This window comes from Balaenoptera ricei, chromosome 16 (genome assembly GCF_028023285.1).
Source record: "Balaenoptera ricei isolate mBalRic1 chromosome 16, mBalRic1.hap2, whole genome shotgun sequence".
Lineage (NCBI taxonomy): Eukaryota > Metazoa > Chordata > Mammalia > Artiodactyla > Balaenopteridae > Balaenoptera > Balaenoptera ricei.
In genome coordinates this window covers 107,704,417-107,725,156 of record NC_082654.1, presented here as the reverse complement: position 1 = coordinate 107,725,156, position 20,740 = coordinate 107,704,417, and the positions used below count along the sequence as shown (strand labels likewise).

At 42.0% G+C, this 20,740-nt stretch overlaps 1 protein-coding gene across 7 annotated transcripts in view; it reads left to right on the top strand.

Annotated features, from left to right (window-relative positions):
• Positions 1-20,740, top strand: part of EGLN1 (egl-9 family hypoxia inducible factor 1) — a 71,413-nt gene that overhangs the window by 25,816 nt on the left and 24,857 nt on the right. For 6 of the 7 annotated variants that reach the window (XR_009498037.1, XM_059900463.1, XM_059900465.1 and 3 more), the window contains exon 2: positions 20,541-20,660. The exons of the other annotated variant lie outside the window; for it this stretch is intronic. Coding sequence is in view for 5 of the 6 variants with exons in the window: in XM_059900463.1 (XP_059756446.1) it covers positions 20,541-20,660 (120 nt within the window). In the remaining variant the exon portion in view is untranslated. The remainder of the gene's footprint in view (positions 1-20,540; positions 20,661-20,740) is intronic. 7 annotated transcript variants of the gene reach the window in all.

The following is a 20,740-nucleotide window of genomic DNA, read 5'->3' as shown; positions in this document are numbered from 1 at the left end:
TATCAGGACTTAGTGATTGATTGGCTAAGAGGGAAGAAAGCTCAGTCTAGAATGACTCCTAGAATTCTGGTTTTAGAGACTGCTTAGAGTACATTATTAATCAGTGAGGAATTGATCTCCAGTGAGAGTTTTGTTTTGTTTTGTTTTGTTTTATATGGGGAAGTGTGGAGGCAGGATAAGATCAGATTTGGAAATGTCAAATTTGAGGCTGGATAGGGGACTGTCTAGGTGGAGATGGCTAGTCCACTGATAATATAGACATGCTACTCAGGAGAGGTCAAGTATGAAGATCAATTTGGGAGTCAGTGGTATAATAATAGCTTCTATCAATTGAGTGTTTACTCACTGTTAGGCAGAAGACTGAGCAGTTTATATGCATTATCACATTTATCCTCTCATCAAGTAGGCTTACACAAATTGTCTGTGGTCACACAGCTAGTAAGTGGTAGAACCAAATCCACGCCCTTCTACTACATTCTGGGAGGTGATTGATACCAGGTGTGTTAGATCTTCTCAGGTGTAAGTGACAAAAGAAAATGAAAATTTCCTCAAATGGGCTTAAGCAAGCCAAAAAAGAAATTAATTGCGTCCCATAACTATAGGTCTAGTGATTGACCTTCTGGCACAGTTGGAACCAAGGGCTCAAGCAGTACCATCAAAACTTGATCTCTCAGCCCTTGTTTTCTGTATTAGTTATTCTCTTGTAAGCTCTCTTCATCCTCTTCTCTCGCCAGTAGTTTCAGCCTTACATCCTGGAGATACACAGTTGACCCTTGAACAGCAGGGGTTTGAACTGCAGGGGGTCCACTTATAGGATTTTTTTCAAAGTAAATACAGCATGATCTGCTGTTGGTTGAGTCCCCAGATGCTGAACCACAGACATGAAGGAGCTGTGTATACAAAGGACAGACTGTAATTTATACTTGGAGTTTTGATTGCTCGGGGGGTTGTTGTCCCTAACCCCGGCATTGTTCAAGCGTCGCTGTACACAGAAAGAGAGCTTCTGTTTACCAGGGGCTCTGACCAAAATCCTTGAGTCGAGTCCCGTTGGCTCTGATTGGCCTGGGCTGTGTGCTTATTTGTGAACCAGTCTCTGACCAGGCTTGAACCATGTGCGGAACCTGGAGGGTACAGAGTGAGCCTCACCCGGACATAGGCACTGAGGATGACAGATGAGCATTGCCCTAGGGAATGAGGCTGCTGGAACGAGAATAGGGGGAAGGGACGCTGCGCAAACCAAAGCAGATGTCCACACACGGGCAGGGATGAAGTCCCCCTGTGACTGTGTGAGGAGTGTACCAGGAATGATGATAGTAGCTAACATTAATTGGATGCTTACTGGGTACCATGTGCAGTGCTAGCCCTTTATATGCATTCTCTTTTTAATCCTCGCAGTAGCCCTTTGAGATATATACAGTCCACCCTCCTTACCCGTGGATTCCGCATACATGGATTCAACCAACTGTGGATCAGAAATATTGGAAAACAATATTCAGAAAGTTCCAAAAAGCAAAACTTGAATTTGCTGCAATGCTGGCAACTACAGTTGACCCTCGAACAACACAAGTTGAACAACACAGGTCCACTTACATGCACATTTTTTTCATTAGCAAGTACTGCAGTACTATACTATCGGCAGTTGGTTGAATCTGTGGATGCGGAACTACAGATCCGAAGGAACCTCAGATACAGAGGGCCAACTAGAAGTTATACTCAGGTGTTTGGCTGCGTGGCAGGTCAGTACCCCTAACCCCTGTTCAAGGGTCAGCTATATTCACATAACATGCACATTGTATTAGGTATTATAACTAACCTAGAGTTGATTTTAAATACATGGAGAATGTGCGTAGGTTATTTGCAAATACTGTGCTATTTTATATAAGGAACTTGAGTGTCCATGGATTTTGGTATCCAAGGAACAAATCCCCGTGGATACTGAGGGACAGCTGTACTGTTCATATCCCCACACGTAGCTAGTAAGTAGCAGAGCTGAAATTATAATCCAGGCTGGCCAGCTGCAAATCTTAATATACTTACTTAACCATTATACTATAAGTTGCTTTCTCTCCTCTATACCACCATAACATTTCTATACCACCATAACATTTTTTTTAAGGGCCTTTTATTTATTTATTTTTATTTTATTTATTTTATTTTTGGCTACATTGGGTCTTCGTTGCTGTGCACAGGCTTTCTCTAGTTGTGTTGAGCGGGGGCTACTCTTTGCTGCAGTGTGCGGGCTTCTGATTGCGGCAGCCTCTCCCATTGCGGAGCACGGGCTCTAGGTGCATGGGCTCAGCAGTTGTGGCTCGTGGGCTCTAGAGTGCAGGCTCAGTAGTTGTGGTGCACGGGCCCAGCTGCTCCGCGGCACGTGGGATCTTCCCAGACCAGGGACCGAACCCGTGTCCCCTGCATTGGCAGGCGGATTCTTAACCACTGCGCCACCAGGGAAGTCCCCGCCATAACATTTTATTTGTGTTTTTTTTCGTTGTATTTTTCACAGTTTGTCTATTATAGCTGGGGAGTTACAGTGGTTTAGAGCATAGTGAATCAGACCTAGGTTACCATTTGTTCTGTATAATATGCTTTTAATAAACATTTGTTAATGTGACTTAAATAACATTTACCTTAAATGTTATAGTGGAAATTCCTTGTTATTTTAAAAATTAAATTCTCATTTTTTCCCTTTTAAAATGTTTTGTGCCATTTATTTATTTGGGCTGTGCCGTGCGGCTTGTGGAATCTTAGTTCCCCGACCAGGGATTGAACCCAGGCCCTCGGCAGTGAAAGCACGGAGTCCTAACCATTGGACCGCCAGGGAATTCCCTGTGCTTTATATTTTAACCTCACAAGTGGCTTTTTATATTTAGCCACAGAACACTTTCTTTTTTTCTAAGACTTTTTATACCATCCTTGAGTATGTAAAATTCTAGTTGAATTGTTGCATTTTAGTGTGTCTCTAGAGATTATGAAAATTTTTTTTGTTAATCTTGGTTGAGCCTTTATAACAGTAGCTTCAGAATCTTACCCAGTATTTCTGTAAATGTTTTCTTTTTCAAAAAAACAAAACAAAATAAAGCTAATAGTGCTTCTGCAAGGCTTTTGTCATCAGAGTAATTTATTGAGGTCACCCCGTTTATTTATTAGAATTGGATATTCACAAAACTGAGCCGATATCCTAATGTGTCCGCATTTGAGATGTTTATTTTAAGCAGTGAGTGTTCTGTACTGACTAATAAAGTTTGAGTTTTTAGACCAATAAAAGTGACCAAGTACTGTTTAATTTTGGCATCCATTATTACGTGCATTGTGATGCCAGTCATATTTCTGCTAGTCCTGTCGGTTTGAAATGTCTCCTCTATGTCATTATAAAGGAAGCAGTATAGGATTGGAAATTGGGAGACCCAGATATTTGTCCTTTGGATCTCTAGTTAGAGGGGTCTCTTAAATGAAGAGTTTGGACCAGACCTTTATGGTCTCTTCCAGTTTTAAAATTCTAGAGTTTCTGTTTTCAATTTCTGCTATATCAGAAGTACTGCCAGATGGAACGTATAGTCTTCGAGCTAGATTGGAAGGTTCTGTAGTGCAGGTTCCTCGTTTGAGAGCTAGAGAAAGCTGGCTGGACGACGTGGTCCACGAGCTCCGCCACTCAGCGGCAGACGTAGCAGGGACGGGGGGTTTCTGCCTCTGCTCCTCTTTCCTCAGAACAGTTGTGCCAAGGGGAGCACAGCTAGCATGCGTTTGTGTGACTAAAGAAACATTTTATTAGGCGTGTTGCTAGCTGCCAAGATGCATGAACGAGGGGACGCGCGTGAGAAGCCACATAGCGTGGAGCCTCAAAACTGGGCTGTGGAGTCCGGCAAAGCTGGGTTCACAGTCAGCTGGCTGCTTAGCTCTGCGGCCTCAGGTGAGTGCGCCATTCCAGATCTCAGTGGCCTTGTCCATAAACTGAGGACATTAGCATTCTACACAACTGTTGTAAGGATTCAATGAGATAATGAAGATTCTATCAGTGCTTCGCAAGGTGCCTGGTGCATAGGAGGCTCTTGTAGAGATTATAATGAAGGTGTTCGTGAAGGAAGAAAGGAATTAAGATGTACAGAACTCTTTCCTTTGTTGTCTTGTTTAGCTCACGTCCTCGTGTGAGATAGTGCTAATTCTAATTTCTCAAATGAGGAGACAGCTCTGAAGGTTTGGGACTTCTCCCACGCCCCATAGCTGTCGGTCGTAGCTAACGCGGCTAACGCTCTCTGTTTCCCAGGCTGTGTTTTAAGCACTTTTTGTGTCCTAGCTTATTTGCCATGCAGGTCAGGTATACCGTTGTTATTTTCACTTTACAGACAAGAGAAATCAGGCACAGCAAAGTTAAATAACCTCCCCAGTGACCCAGCACATAGAGTGCAGGCAGTCCCTGTGTCCTTCCTTTATTTCATGTGGTGTTTTGGGAATGTAAAAGCCATGTTGCAAACTGGAAAGCACTACGTAAGATGGGGTGCTATTTTACCTTGGTCCCTGCACTCTGGAGATGACAGTCCACTGGGGATGTGTCTTCTCCATGCTAAACCTACTCACTGCTACCACTGTTACTTACTGGACATTGTTTGGCCATTCTTTTTTCCTTAATAATACTCCAGCTTGTCAGTATTCTTCCTCTAATGTGTCCCCAGAAATGGATACAGGCTTCAGATATGGCCTGAGTAGTACAGAATCTAGGAACTGTTTAATGTTGCCTAATGTCGCAGTAGCTTTTTAGTAACACAGTGGCTGGTTTAAGTTTATGGTCAACCCAAACTCCTAGATTTGGGGAGTTTTTTGTTTTTTAAGATATCTGTTGTCTAAACTGTCTTACCCCCATTTTATAGTTTACTCTGCCCCCCAGGAGTTGTGAGAATTAAATGAAAGAATGAGTGTAAAGTTCTTGGCACAGTGACCGGCACGTAGTAATACCTCAATAAATGGTGGTTTGTTTTCCTGTTATATATATTTATCTAAACTCTTCCCCTTCAGGAAAGTTATACTGATAGATTCTTCTATTTTTGTGATTCAAGATCATTGATAATGATCAAAATTTGTGGTCAGGTTGCTGAGTGGCCACATTTGGGTAGAAATAAATGTAATTGAAGTTAAGTTTAAGGAAGGGTTGTAGAGAAATGGGAAGTAACATTTGAGAATCATATAAACTATTCTCACGCTTCTACTGTTTGTTTTAAATTCTGTTAGGTAATTTTAACCATTGTGGTTTGGTTTGCATGTTAAGTGTTTGGGAGAAGAAAAGTTTGTATTGTTGCAGTACTACCCTCTGCAAAGCCTTTGAAGATATGAGATGTTTACACACACACACAAAAAAAAAAATTGATGAAAAGGTAGATTAGGTAGAGGCTAAAGACAGAATAGAATCTCCAGGCAGACAGGGGCCAGATGCGGCATTTATAGAGAAGCAACCTGTTAGTTTGTCCAGCTCATGTTTCACCGTCTTATCAATCAAATATATGAGAATTTTTTCAAGGTGTATCTGGTTGGTTCTTCGTAATTAATTTACTTAAAATTCTCTCAAACTGTATACAAAAGTGGAGCCTCACCTTAAGACTTCTTGCAACATTCTCTGCAAATTAATCACATCCTTATAACAGTGGCCCATCTCATGGCCCATCAGTGACTTTGGTTAGAGTCACTGGGCCCCATCGCCCTCCAGAACCAAAACAAAACTTCCCCTTCCGTCAGCAGCGTATGTAGAGATAATATTGAATAACAGTTGGTAAAATTCTGCCTACAGTAGATTTACACATAATGATGTTGATCAGATGAGCTGGATAGATCTGTTAGTAACAGGATTCAATAAACGTTGTGACATAAAGATTAACCTGGGCCAGCAGAAAACTGTAGCTCAAAGAAATAGGTGGCTCTGAAGAAGAGGGGAGAAGAAGCAGAGTGGCACAGATGCTTGTTCTGGAGGGCAGTGGGAACAAGGGTTGGAAATACTGGATGTCAGTACTTAGTTACTGGCAATATGCCTGGAAGTCACTAGGCATAAGGGTTTAGAGAACTTGAATTCTTAATAGTTGTTATGGAAATCTTGTATTCCTTTTAGACTGTTTTTCTAAACCACTCACTAGGTACACTTGAACATTCTTAAAAATAAGCTATGCCTAGGGCCAAAATAAAGTCACATGGTACTGAATGAAAACCAGTCTGTAGGCTTAATTTAGTAACCCTGCCTGTGTGTGTGTGTGTGTGTGTGTGTGTGTGTGTGTGTGGTGTGTATGTTATTTTTGTCATTCCTTGCAACTAGAAAGCTGTTGAACTTCAAATTTACTTCTTATGACCTAATAATACTTCTGTCAACCTTTAGCATAGATGGTAAAACTCAACTTCTATTTTAAATGTATTAAAGTTGTTTACATTATTCCCAACCTCCCCCCTTAGTCATTAATTGATTTATTCAGCACATAGTTGAGCACTTACGTTTGGCACAGATTAGTAAAGCCTGGTTCATGCCCTGTAGGAGTCCAAAATCTGATCGGAAAACCCAGAAAATAAGTATTATAAAGGTGTCTAGATATGGCAATTTATAAATAGTTAAGCAAGTATCCTCAGGATGATGTCAAAAACAAAGAACGTTAAAGAGCATTAAACTCACTCCAAGTGATAAAAGTAGAATAGAGGTTAACTGTATTTGAACCGGGCCATAATTATTTTCTAAGACCAGATCTGGCTCTTTCTTACATGGATTACATTCCCGTGCAGTGATTTGGAGAGGCATATTAAACCCTTCAGCACTTAAAACAAGGCCCAGATAGGTTTATTTGTAAAACGTAGATAGTCGCTTTCCTGCATGACTCATGGAGCCGTTGCAGGACTGAAATGAGATGCGCTGTATGCAAGTCCTGTAAACTGGAGTTCTCTCCCAGTAAACTCATCCTCACAAATGCTGCAACCTGAATCTCTGTCAGTCACGCCACAAAAGCTTTTCAGAAGTGCTTGGTTCTCTGCCTACAAAGAGAGTTGTGCTGTTATTATTGAAAAAAAAAAGAATCAGCTCATTATTGGAATTATTGATTTCTTAAGAGTCTGGAGTTATGTTTTTATGACCATGAGTTATATGTTCTTATGAACTCAGAAAGAGTGCTGACTCTGTCTATTAAATCTTAAAATGAAACGAGCATTTTAGTGACTACTGAATATCTCTCCAAGCATTGAGGTTAGGGCTAAGTTTAAACTTTTAAGTACTGCATTTGAGCCCATTCATTTTGGGAATATTTTTAAAAATCTGACTTTTGTTGTTACCGTTGCATTGATTCTACATCAAGAACATTAAAAATAAAAAACAAGCATTTTGATAAACCGTTATGGAAAAGAATATAAAAAAAGAATGTCTGTACATATATAACTGAGTCACTTTGCTGTACAGCAGAGAGTGGCACAACATTGTAAATCAACTACACTTCAATTAAAAAAAAAACAAACACAGGATTTGGAATCACAAAACAAAACAGAAAAAACAACCCAGGGGCTTCCCTGGTGGCGCGGTGGTTAAGAATCCGACTGCCAATGCAGGGGACACGGGTTCGAGCCCTGGTCCGGGAAGATCCCACATGCCGCGGAGCAGCTAAGCTCATGCGCCACAACTACTGAGCCTGCGCTCTAGAGCCTGAAAGCCGTAACTACTGAGCCTGCGCTCTAGAGCCCACGAGCCACAACTACTGAAGCCCGTGCGCCTAGAGCCCGTGCTCCACAACGAGAAAAGCCACCGCAATGAGAAGCCTGCGCACCGCAACGAAGAGTAGCCCCCGCTCACCACAACTAGAGAAAAGCCTGCGCGCAGCAACGAAGACCCAACGCAGCCAAAGGAAAAAAAAAAAAAAACCAACATTTTTTCCTCTATAGAGTAACCCAAAAGAGGAAAGAGCTAGCTGTTTGCCAGCTCCAGTAAGAAAAGCAGACTCATTACTTTGCAGCTATACTTTGGTGCTACTCTATCACCTACTCAAGTGAATGAAAACTCAGAGCTGATTGTATCACTTCCTAGCTCAGAACTCTTCGGTGGCTCCCTGTTACCCACCAGATAAAATCAAGTTAATTATCGAGGAGCACTCACCTTCCAGGAAGGGGCTTTGCGTGTGTCCAGCCTCGTGCTCACACTTGGGGCTCCCCCTGCTGGCAGCTTATACACAGCACACGCCTGAGCGCGTAACACCGGGCTGTTCCTTGTCTTCATTTGTGACTTTTCCTTTTCCTGGAATGTTCTCCCTCTCCTCTTTGCCTAGCTAATTTGTACTCTTCTTTCAAGACCCATTTATCAGGAAGCTTTCCCTGATCCCAGCTTCCTCCAGTGGAATAATGCTTAGTGCCTAGTCTGGTCATTTTAATTGTTGGTTGTGTTGAAATGATTAGTTTTCCTTTCCGTTCCGCTGGAATGTAAGTCCTTCAGGAGCGGAGACTGTCTTCCTACCAGCGTGCTCGTGAACCCTGAGTCTCCACGTGTTCAGAACTGGACCCCTCGTCTCCCGCCGCCCCTGCCCTAAGCCTGTGCCACCTGTTGTCTTCGTTCGTTTAGGGTGGTTGCCGTTTTCCAGCTTCTCAAGCCAGAACCTTGGAGTCGTACTCTCTCTCTTGCCCCGTACCAGTCCCTCTGGGAATCCTGCTCGTGCCGCCTTCAAAACAGAATGAGAGTGCAGCCGCTTCTTACCAGTGTGGTCCAAGCCGTCAGCGTACTTCGCCTGAGTTATTGCAGTGGCCTTCTCACTCACCTCCTGCCTTCCACCCTTGCCAGCCTTCATTCTGTTTTCCACATCAGGGGTTGCAGACTTTCTGCAAAGGGCCAGATGGTAAAAATTTTAGGCTTTGTGGACCAAACAGTTTTTGTCACAGCTACTCAGTCCTGTCGTGGCATGAAGACAGCCATAGATGATAATACGTAAACGAATGAGCGTTCCAATAAAACTTGACTAACAGAAACGGGCAGTGGGCGGTAGTTTTCCAGCCATTGCTCCACGTGGCAGCCAGATTGCTCAAAGCCCTCCAGCGACCTCTCTCTTACTTAGTCCTTTCAGTGGTGTCTGCAGCCCCCAGCTCTTCACCTCTGACCTCATCTCACACTGTCCCCTGCTTTGCTCTCTCCTCTCCAGGCACACTGACGCTCCTTTCCCTCCGACCGGCCAGGCACACTGTGCCTGGAACATTCAGTTCCTCATCTCTTTCAGATTTGCTCAGACGTCAGCTTCTCAGAGAGGTCTGCCTGACCACCCCATTAATAATTACAACCCCAGCATTGTATTCCCCATTCCTGTTTTTTTTTTTTAACAATGCTTATCTTCTCATGTACTATTTATTGTGCTCTGTGTTGACTTAATTATTATGTTTGTCCTTTCTGCTCCTAACAGAATATGTTCCCTGAAGGCAGTCACTTTTTTAATCTGTCTGTTCATTGTTGTACCCCAAGATCTAGAACAGTGTCCGACATATAGTAAATGCTCAGAAAATAGTTGTTGAACGAATGAACAAATAGTGGATATTTTTAAGGTTGTTGTTGTTGTTTTTTTAATGCGTTCTTCCTTCTCTGTCACGGCACCAAATCCTGTCTGTTTCACAGTCTTAATTTTGCCTTAGTTTTCCTGTCCTCTCCAGTCCCGTGCCCCTTCATCCGGGCTCGCATCTCTCACGTGCACGTCAGTAACCTCTAATCCCCGGTCATCCACTCCATCCCCTATGAGTAGCCTGAGTGATGTTTGGAAAGTTGAAATATGATTATTTTGCTACTATTATTTGAAATTTGGCCCTTTGATAATCAGAATCCTATGGAGTGCTTGTTTAAAATTCTGAGCTCGTAGGCCTCATCCCATACTTACTAAATCAAGATTTCAAGTATGGGGTTTGGAGCCATATTTTAAGAAGTAGACCAAATGATTCTTAGTGAACACATTTGGCTTCCCTGGCTTGTAAAACAAACTCCTGAGCAAGTCGTTGAGAGCCGTTCTGCCGGCCCCTGCCTGTCTATCCTGCCTCATCTCCCCCCGCCGTCCTGCCCCACCACTTCATGTTCCAGCGGTGCTCACCTGTTTGTGGTCCTCTCAGGGTGCCGTATTTGTTGCTGCTTTTTCCAAATATTGTGTTTACTCAGAATCTCCCCCTACTCTGGAAGAGTTCTGTTTTTATCCTTCAAAATTCTGCTCATTTGTCACTTTCTCCATAAAGTATTTTCTGCCACCCCATTCCCATGAGCGCACTGATCATCTTTGCTGTCTGGATACCTTGTATAAGACTCTGTTTTGTTTATTACACTGTCCTGGATGCCTTTGTGTGACTGTCTCCCCGTTGTGACCCGCCTGAGCCAATTCAGTTGTTCAGGTGTTAGGCTCTTTTTGAGAGATACTGCTCACGTTTGCAGCTACAGATAAGTGAGTACTGTTGATCTCCTCCTCCAGAACTGAGCTTCCAGATGGCATGTTACTATGAAAACAAAACTCAGACTGAGCTCTGCCACACACACAAAAATAGTCTTAGAGACTGTTTTCTAAACTGGATGGACTCTCTACTCTCCATTCGTTTAGAAACTCTGACAAGCACCTTTTATGAAAGGTTTATTCCAGGCAGAAGTGCTAATGTGGTTTTAGTATTCATTTTAACCTAGATGAGATCAGACAACAGAATTCCCTTAGAGGGGACTAATCACAGAACCAGCAGGAATCTTAAGGCCTAGGGAACCATCCCAAAGCGTATAGACCACTGGGTTCCCTAGACGTCTATGTATGTGCTCATGTAAGAGCAGTGGTCCCTGTTTGATATCTAGCCAAACCACATGGCTTACTCACCACTCTTTTCTAATACTGTAGTCATTTCTAATATCGATTATGCTAATCACCAAACTCTCTGGATTTGAAGAGAGATAAGGATCCTGGGCTTACCTGAGGTTTCTGATTAGAAGCTTTCAGCATTAACCAATGACTGTCTGTATCCAGGAGTGGTTTTGCAAACGTTAACTGGCAATCCAGGATGAATATCAGGACCCTCTAATCCAAGCCCTCCCGTCCGTTAAAACAAATGAGCACTCTCTATGCTGAAATAATTTAAATAGTTTAAATCACACCTCTCTTCCAGACTCTGGAATTTCAGGAAGCAGGTGTTGAACTTTCATCTCTGTATCCCCAGGCCTAGCGAGGTGCTGAAGTGAATGTTTGTAACGTTAAGCAGCTGGGGGTTTTGTTTGTTTGTTTGAATGCTAAATTGCAAACTCTGCCAGAGAGTTATATCAATAATAAAACAAGTTTGCCATAGCTGTCAGAGACTGTGTCTTACCTGTGCACCTCCTCTCGTGGGCTGGAATGCAGTCGTGTGGCTCCTGGAGATCCAGCGGAGGCCTGCCCGGGATCCCCACCTGCTTGTGCAGAGAGGTTGCTCCGTCCTCCTCCTCAGGTTTCAGCTTGGGGTGCTGCGGGTGACTGCCGTACACACAGAGCCCAGCTTAGGAACCTGAGGAAGAGTTGTGCAGAGCTGGTGAGATTGCAGCCGGGGCTAACAAACTCCAGGTCTCCTCTGACAGCAGAGCCAGGCGGCTCAAATATAAACTGCTTCCCCAGACCGACTCCTGATGTGTAAAGTAGAACTGTATCAATTCCTTGCTAAAAGGGAAAAGGAGTGCAGTAAGGCGTCATTATATATCTCTACATTACACTGCCTGTTGGGACATTGCTCTTAAGCAGGTTGATTTTTAAATGTATATTGAAGTTTTTTTTCTTTGGGGCTAGAATTAGGGCCCAATAAGGAAAGTAGTGTGTCTGGTGTTGGATTAAACAGTCCATCATTGTTGGGCCATTTGAGGAGTAATTTGGAGCATTACTATTTATTATGTTTCCTTTTTTTTTCCTGCATTTTTCATTCCTGTGAGTATGGAGAGAAGAGTCTCTTGGACTCTTTAATTTATATTAGTAATTATTATGGTTATACTCTGCCTTACTACACAAATTATAACTAGCTTGTGTTAAAATATTCTATAGGAGCATAGTAAAAATGTTGAAATTGTTCTTGTATTATATGATAGAAGATTAATACAGAGCTCTCAAAAATCAGTAGAGAAATGGTGAATAACCCAAAAGGAAAGTGAATAAAGGATGTGAGTAAGCAGTCAACAAAAGAATTAAATAGCAAGTAAACGTGTGAAAAATGTTTACTCATAAATTGAGATATGATTAAAACATTAATAATATAAGTTTTTACCTATTTTAAAAGAATAGAACTTAACAGCCGGGTTGGCATATGGGTGGGAATATATATGTACTCATACAAAGTATAGGGTTCTGAAGGACATTTTGGCAATAAAAGTTTTTAAAGATTTATGTTTCACTTCCAGGAATTTGATTTCAGGGAGTTATTGAGGATGTTTACAGTGATTAGGGCTCCAAAACTGTTCTCGATCACAGTATTGTTTATAATAACAAAAAGTTTGAAAAAACATTTTAAGGAAACAACGTAAATGCCCTTATATGTCCTGTTTTATGATATGTCTTTAATCATTTACAATTAGTCAAAAAAGAATTAGTAAAAAAATTAGTCAAAATTCATTTACAATTGGTCAACCTTCGGCTGGTTATTTAACCGTTTTCCTGTGATGAGGAAAGCCACAAAGCTTCATGCGTTCTTCCTCTCAATGAGCTTATTCCGTAAGAACGTGACCTCTGTTCCTTCTCTCCTCCCTACGCTCTCTTCCTTCCGTGGCACTCTGCGGCAGCCGCATCGCCTCCCCGTACCCTGTGAAGAGGGCGCCGAACCCACATCTCCAGCCACATCTCCGTGACCTCCTTTTGGAGTTCCAGACTCGCATTCCCAACTGCCTTTTGAACATCTCCACCCAGACGGCCTAGTAGCATGGCAAACTCAGTATGTCCACAAAAAGGAGCTCATCTTTCCCAAACCCAGATTCCCTACTTCCATTAATGGTCTGTTCATCTCAACCAGACGCAAACCCTCTTAAACCGTCTCTGACTCCACTCTGTCCCTTGCTCTGTCTGTGAGAGCGCGTACTAAGTCCATTCACTGTTCTCAGTCTTTACCCCTCCCCCTTCTGCTGATACTGTGTCTTGCTCCCTCTTTCCCACACCCTTCACAAAGCCCCTCCTCTCTATCAGGCTGTCATTTCTTTTCTTTGTCTATTGCAGTTGTGATCCGACTGGTCTCCTCAGTGTCATTTTTCTTCTGCCCCCTTTCCCAAATCCATCTTGTATTCTACTTGTCATGTTTCTGAAGCACAGTTCTCTGATAATGTTGCTCCCTTGCCCCAAAATGATGGCTTCCCTCTACCTGTAGTATAAAGGTTCCTTATTCCTAAGTCTGGCCCATCTTACCTTTTCCGTTTTCTTCCCCCTTCTCATGAACCCTGGGCTTTAGCAAATCTGAGTAATGTTCTTTATTTTCTCGTTTAAAACTTCCCTTAGTTAGTTCACTCTGTGAATTGAAGTGCCCTCTTCTTCCATAAAGTCTGCCATGATCTATCATAATACTGTCTCGGTACCTCCTTTTACATTCTCCTCTTTCTCCCTGGAATTAGTCGAGTAAGTTTTATCCAGTACTGATCTTCTGAATGGTCTTTATCGCCCTGTGTGGACTGGAGGCTTGTACCAGGAGAAACTGCCCTTGTTCTTATCACTATTGTCCTTTTTCCCTGTGCTAGTTTTATTTTTTCCATGATACAGATTTGAAAATTTTACCTCCCCAAACACAAAGTCGAAGTTTATTTATGGTGAGATGTGTTATTTATAACACTGAAGTTTAGCAAATAAGTCAAGAGACTTAAAATTTTAAATGCCTGTGGATTGCCCTTCCTCATTACCCCTGTTTAACATGCTAATTAATGCAGTGAACAAAATTCATAACTTTATGAAGTTTTTAATTGTCTCTTTTAGGAAATGAGGTGAACTAAGCAGGTGTAATTGAAATCTGCAGTTTTAAAAACTAGATTATTCTTATAGTAAATACCAACTTGCTGTTAGTCTAGTTCTCTTGATGACCTATTTTCCCTGTATTTGAGCTAGGTTTTGTGGACCCCAGAGGTAGTGATAGTGGTGGGTGCGTGTGCTTTGGGAATGAAGGAGGAAGAGACTTAAAAGCTGTAACTGCAGGGCTGGAGGCAACCTTCTGCAGCACATCTGGACGTGGGAGGACCAAGCCTTACGCACGTGTGTATCGCTGCGGCAGGTGGGCAGTCAGGCCAAACAGGGCCCCACTGGAGCCAGGAACTGAGGAGGCTGGAGAGCCGGCGATTTTCCCTCTGGGCTCCTCAGGGTCTCTGGGGCCTTTGGCAGGCTTTCTATTCTCATTATAGTTCAGTTTTCTGATCTCCAAAATGGAGACATTAATTGTACCTAACCTCATAAACTTGTGAAGACCAGATGAGACGGTAATCCTTGCCTGGCTCAAGGTAAGTGCTTCCTAAATGTTAACTGTCAGCATCTACGAAGGGCAGAGGGCTGGCAACCCTGGGGCAATATAGTTTAATAGAATACATTTTCAGATAGTAAAGCTTCTCCCCTCATTCAGGGTAAATGTAGTACTTTGATAGCCTGTAAAATTTCACTTTTCTTAGCTTTGAATCAATGTTTTAAAATCATTCAGTTCAAAAAGGAAAAAGGAAAAAAGTTTCCTGGTTCAACTTCATATTGAATACAAGCCTTCCAATGCCAGAAATAAATGTCTTCAGATTCCAAAGAGGTATCGCAAGCCTCTTCCTTCCTTTTATTCTTAGAGTAAAAAAACAAATTTATGGTGTTTCCTATCTTAAGAACGCCCTCAATCATGTATATTTTCATATCAAAAGAAAAAATAGTATTTAATTGTTTTGCTTATGTTTAAATAGACTTTTCCTAATGGGAAACTGAAATATTTAAAGTTGGTGTCTCAAAGAGATGTCAGATTAGGAATGTACCTCAGAATGATATAGTAGGCAATTGCATTGCTTCTTTTTCAGGCTAATGTCTAGACTCTTCCACTGTCTTCCAACCCAACCCTTATAGGAGTGTGAGGTCGTGTCTGCTACTCCTCAGAGAGGACAGAAGGATAACCAGGGAGTATCACTCCAGTCCCCAACAAATCTCTAGGGATAGAGATATTTCAATTTTTCTTTGTAGACTTTAATGCCTTTCCTTATCCTTAGGACCAGTACATACAGTGTAAATCTCTTGGAATAATTTTATCCTTTATAGGTGTGTCTTAGTCCATTTGGGCTGCTATAACAAAATACCACAGACTGGGTAGCTTATGAACACAGAAATGTATTGCTCACAGCCCTAGGGGCTGGAAAGTCGAAATCAAGGCGACCATGCTGGTCACTGTCTGGTGAGGGCCCTTTACTGGTTCGTAGCCAGCGACTTCTGGTTGTGTCCTCACGTGGGGGAAGGGGCAGGGTTACCTCCAGAGCCCCTCTGTAAGAGCACTAATCCATTCATGAGGGCTTCCCGTTTGTGACCTCAGCACCTCCCAAAGGTCCCACCTCCTAAGTCTTTGGGGGTTAGAATTTCAACATGTGAATTTAGGAAGGGACACAAGCATTCAGACCATAGCAGTGTTCATTATCTTACAATAATCTTTCATATAAATCCCAGAATAGGGAAGCTGCCTTCTTAAAAGCTTTTGTTGTGGCCATCGCCCCCCAAGGACCACAGTGGCTCACTGCTGCTTACCTTTTATGTCCTTCTTCGTCTGCTGAATTGTCAAGATTTCATCCTATTTTTACCAAATTAACTTTACTACTTAAGTAATTAAGTGACAGAGCAGACCGTTATAAAAATACCCCACTGTCCCCTCAGCTGTTTCCCATGTTTGTCATGCTTATACTGTTTGCTTTTTATCCCTTCACCTTTACAAACCACATCTGTCCTTTAAAGATAAGCTGGGGTCATGTGTAGCTCAGAGCCTTGTCCCTTTATTTTATCCCACATGAATAATTCCTTTTTTTCAGAATTCTTTTTCTGTTTATTATTTGCACTACTCAGTTTTATCAGTTGATTTGTAAGTGCCTGGTGTTTTCTTTCTTTCCAGTTAAGTCCTTTCAGATAGTTATCACACTGACCCTTTTTGTAGTGTGATATGGTAGGTATTCCATAAATATTTTTTAATACTGCTAATGACTTCTAGACTAATAACGTGCTCAAGCAGGTAAAATCAGGTGTAGAATGAGTTGTTACTAGTTGCTTTATCAAGAGATTAAGAGAAAATACATTGAATTTATTAAAAGTATTGTGAATAAGAATCTGCGTATTAAAACAAGAACAGTAATATCAAGAGTCTTTTTTACACAAATATATATAAAATATACCAAGAAGGGCTTCCCTTGTGGCGCAGTGGTTAAGAATCTGACTGCCAGGCAGGGAACACAGGTTCGATCCCTGGTCCGGGAAGATCCCACATGCTGTGGAGCAGCTAACCCAGAGCGCCACAGCTACTGAGGCTGCTCTCTAGAGCCCACGAGCCACAACTACTGAGCCCACGAGCCACAACTAATGAAGCCCGCATGCCTAGAGCCCATGCTCCACAACAACAGAAGCCATAACAATGAGGAGCCCACACGCCGCAGCGAAGATCCAACGCAGCCAAAAATAAATAAAATAAATAAATTTTTTAAAAAATTAAAAAATATATATATATAGCAGGAAAACAAAATTACCAGTTAAGACATAAAGCATAAATATTATTTCAAACCTGGAAGCACTATGTTACATTTAAGGAACTTTAAATTTTGATAATCCAAACCATAGCTAAGGATAACTTTATTTAAATATGAATACTTACTTTAAATATAACAGCTTCCAGATCTCATGAGATGTTACAGAAATACCTTTTTATGTTTTCTAGAATCCAAATGGGGAGGAGTCTCAGGACACACATGAATGGCTAAGTGCAGTTTCACTGTCATTTTTAGGCCACACAGATACTTGAATGAATTTATGACCCTTCCAAATCTTTGCATGTTTCCTACAAAATTTATCTTTCCCCGGAACCTCTAGGAGTTTGGCTCTTTTGGGTCTCAGGTTTTCCATGACGATCTGCTTTTTCTGGGTATGCTTGTCTCTCCCTTTTCCTCTTAAGAGTCTCTAGTTACAGGCACGGAAGGGCTTGTCTGTGTTCTGGGATCAGGATCGCCTTGCTTCCTTCTCATTTACGCATCCCTCTTATTTTATAGCCACCCGCAGTTAGCTGTAATTATTGAGAGGCCGTCTAGTTCGCTGGGTTACGCTGGTGTTTTGCATTTTATCCTTTTACAGTTGTACTAATGTACTGCTGCCTTTCCTGCGGCTGGTATTGACAGGTCAAGCTGGCAGATGAAATGCAGGCCTTGTGTATCACTGATCCCCTTCTCCTTCCTTCCTTTCTCTACATTTGGTGGCGTCCCTGCCACCAGAGCAGAGCTAAAGGGATCTAGGGAACAGCAGACCAGGCTAAAGTGGTAATGGCACCTCAGATAATACATTTAGGTGGGCGTGAGTGAGCTATATCAGGGATTACAAAATTTAATTAATACAATTGTTTAAAGCTTTTATTGCATCTTTTATTTTTTCCAAAAGTCTCACTTGGAATTCAAAGGACACAGATAAGTGCTGCCCCTAGTTGAAGGCTGGGGCAAGACCAAACAAATGTTTGGCCTCTTCTCATTTCACTGGACCCCCCGCCACCAGAGTGGCCACCCCCAGGTACCTCCAGTAACCCTAAGGAAAGCGGAGTAGAAGTGACTGACACAAACAGATCCCGTTTTGAGGCATAATTCTGGTGTCTTCAATTCTGTTCTACTCTGGGATGTCTGGCTCATCGTGACTGTTGCTGAGAAACTCCTTTCCTACCCTGTGCATGTTACTAAAACCACTCTTTCACCTAGTGCTTCCATCTTGGTAAATAGTTAGCTCCATTCACTCAGTTACACAGGCTGAAACCTGCAGTCACCCTTGACTCTTTCCTACTCTCCGCTTCCAGCCCCTGAGCACATCATGTTGGTTTTCTGCCTTCAGGATACATCCCACCTTGCCACCCTGGTCAGCCTCTTTTTTGTTTTTCTCCTAGAAACAAACTGCGGTAGCCAATTAGCAGTCTTCTTTTTTCACTCTCCCTCCGCAGTCCCCCAGCACACACACCACAGTCTAGTACAGTGGTCAGTTACACGGGTTCTGAAACCAGACTGCCCGCATTCATACCTGGGTCTACTGTCATATGGCATTAAGAACATTAATTAACCTTTCTGGGCCTCAGTTTCCTTAACAGTTAAATGAAGAGGAGGAGGATGGTACTAGTTACCTCATACAGTTGTGTCAGATAAGTTATTATACATAAATTACTTAGAGTAATGCTTGGCAAATAGTAAACGTCCAGTGAATGTTAGGTAGTGGGTGCTATTGAGGTTATTGCAGTTGTTATTTTTTATTCATACAGAATCTAAAGTGACCTTCTTCAGACACTAATCAGATGTCTGCTCCGTCGGCCTCCTGTCACTTTTAGAGCAGTACCCAGAGTCCTCACCACGGCCTGCTGGACCCCCTCTGACCGTCCTTTGCCCGCGCTCCTTTTCCTGCAGCGGTCCTGCTGCTGTTCTCCGCCTGCCCCGCCACTTCTGCCTCTGTGCTCGTGGTCCCTCTGCTGGACGTGCTCACCCCGCACACGGACACACGACTCGCCACTCCCTTCCTTTCGGCTCTGCTCAGTGTTAGCCCCTCAGAGCGGTCCTCCCTGGCCAGTGTTCCAGAGTGTCGTTCTGTCATTTTCTGTATCCTTCAACTTAACACGTTATTGACCGGAGATGTATTAACGCCACAGACGTTAGTTTCTGCAAAAATCCCCCAGTCAATAACGTGTTGTCTTCTCATAAGATACGAAGAAAATCATCGCTACCTAACATCACGTTATATATCTATTTGTTTGTTGATTATTTACCCCACTATGCTGAGTGCCATAATCAATGAAAGCAAGAGACCTTGTTCATCATTTTAGCCCCAGGGCCTTTCATCTACATAGTAGGTGCTCAAGAGGTGTTTGTTAAATGCAGGGATGGGATGGGGTGGGATGGTGTGGATGATCAAAGAAAGATTTTCCCATTTGTTCTTACACGAGAAATGCTGAGGTTACAAACCAGGTAGTTGGAGGGAGGCCTGAGTAAACTTTCTCGAAATGAGAACTCCTTAGGGAAGAGTTCAGGTTGATTTTTCTTTTTTTTTTTTTTTTTTTCCCTTCTTTTTTGTTGATAAGAATGTATCAAGGAATTTACCATAATTGTCTCAATTAATCATATATGGATTAATTGCATTATTAAATTAGTACCTTTTTATAGTTACTGTTCAAGGTCTGCTACATATGCCTTTCCTTTGCAGCTAATGACAGGGAAATCGGGTTTATCTTTTATTGAGCGTTATTAAATGCAAGAAGCATGTCATTCTCCCTCTTATTACAACCTCAGGTCACAAGAAGAGGGATTTAAAGTCTGTCCAGAATTATGAAAAATAGAGACATAAGTAATCTTCACCAAAAATTCTTCTTCTGGTAAAGAGCAGTAGGTCCAGGTGTCTATGAAAATGTGATATTTTTTTTAAGCATTCAGGTTTAAAATGCTTTCTAGTCCCTCAGAGATAGAACAGAGTTATTTGTTCACTTAGGAATTTTAAAAATTAGCATTTGCCATTTATTTTAAATAATGACGTAATTTAATTACTGTTTGGTGACTTTATACTAATTCATTGATATTAATACTGATCCATTAACTTTAACACGTGGAGAAATTAGAGAAATAAAGAATTTTAAGAATAACTAGTAATCTTGAACATCTTTGTTTTTGTTTTCTTTGTAATTCCTGAGATTTGAAAAAAAAATTACCCTTACTAATTTCAGTTGATTATAATGTACTGCATTTCTAGGACATGCAAGTTATTTGGTGCTTTTTATTTTGGGCCTCTCTTACGCCTTCATACTTAAACCCAACAGTCTTCTGAACTACATCTTGTTATAATCTGAGTGAAAAAATGACTTTCTGATTCGAAGAGGGGTTTGTCACATGCTAATTTGTCATTTAGCCTTTTTTTAAAAATCACTGACGTTAAATGAGTTAGCGTTTGGAGTTGACCTTCTAAATTGTGCCTGTCCAAATTGGTACCCCTCAGAGACGGTATCAGAGGAGGTGTGTGGCTGTCGGACGGTAACGCGGGTGTTCTGTGGCGAGCTCGGGGAGGGTGGCCATCTCTCACGGAGCAGGACAAAGCCCACCTGATCCTGATGAGCGGCATGAGTAACGATCACGAAAGAGGGTCCTGCGGGCTTTCCGATCCTTCCACGTTAGCTTTTCCCATTGCTGTGAGGCAGAATTCACCACACTTTGCATTGTTCACCAGCCTACCCTGTGTTTTTTATTCATGTCAACATAGAAGATTTTTCCCTCTTCTATCTACAAACATGATTTTTATTAGAGAAAGAATTTAAGTGTAAGTCAGAGTAGCCAGAAGTCAGAGATCTTTGCTGTGAGCGGTTTTCCCTTTTTATTCATACGCGGACTTGTTACTTTATTATTGTTATTATTATTATTGCAGGCCATGGTTGCTTGTTACCCAGGCAACGGAACGGGCTACGTGCGTCATGTCGATAATCCAAACGGAGACGGGAGATGTGTGACATGTATATATTATCTTAATAAAGACTGGGATGCCAAGGTATGCCACCTCATTGAGCTTTTTTTTTTTTTTCTTACAGGTATTTTTTCCTCACAGGTAGTGTTAAGATTCATACTCCT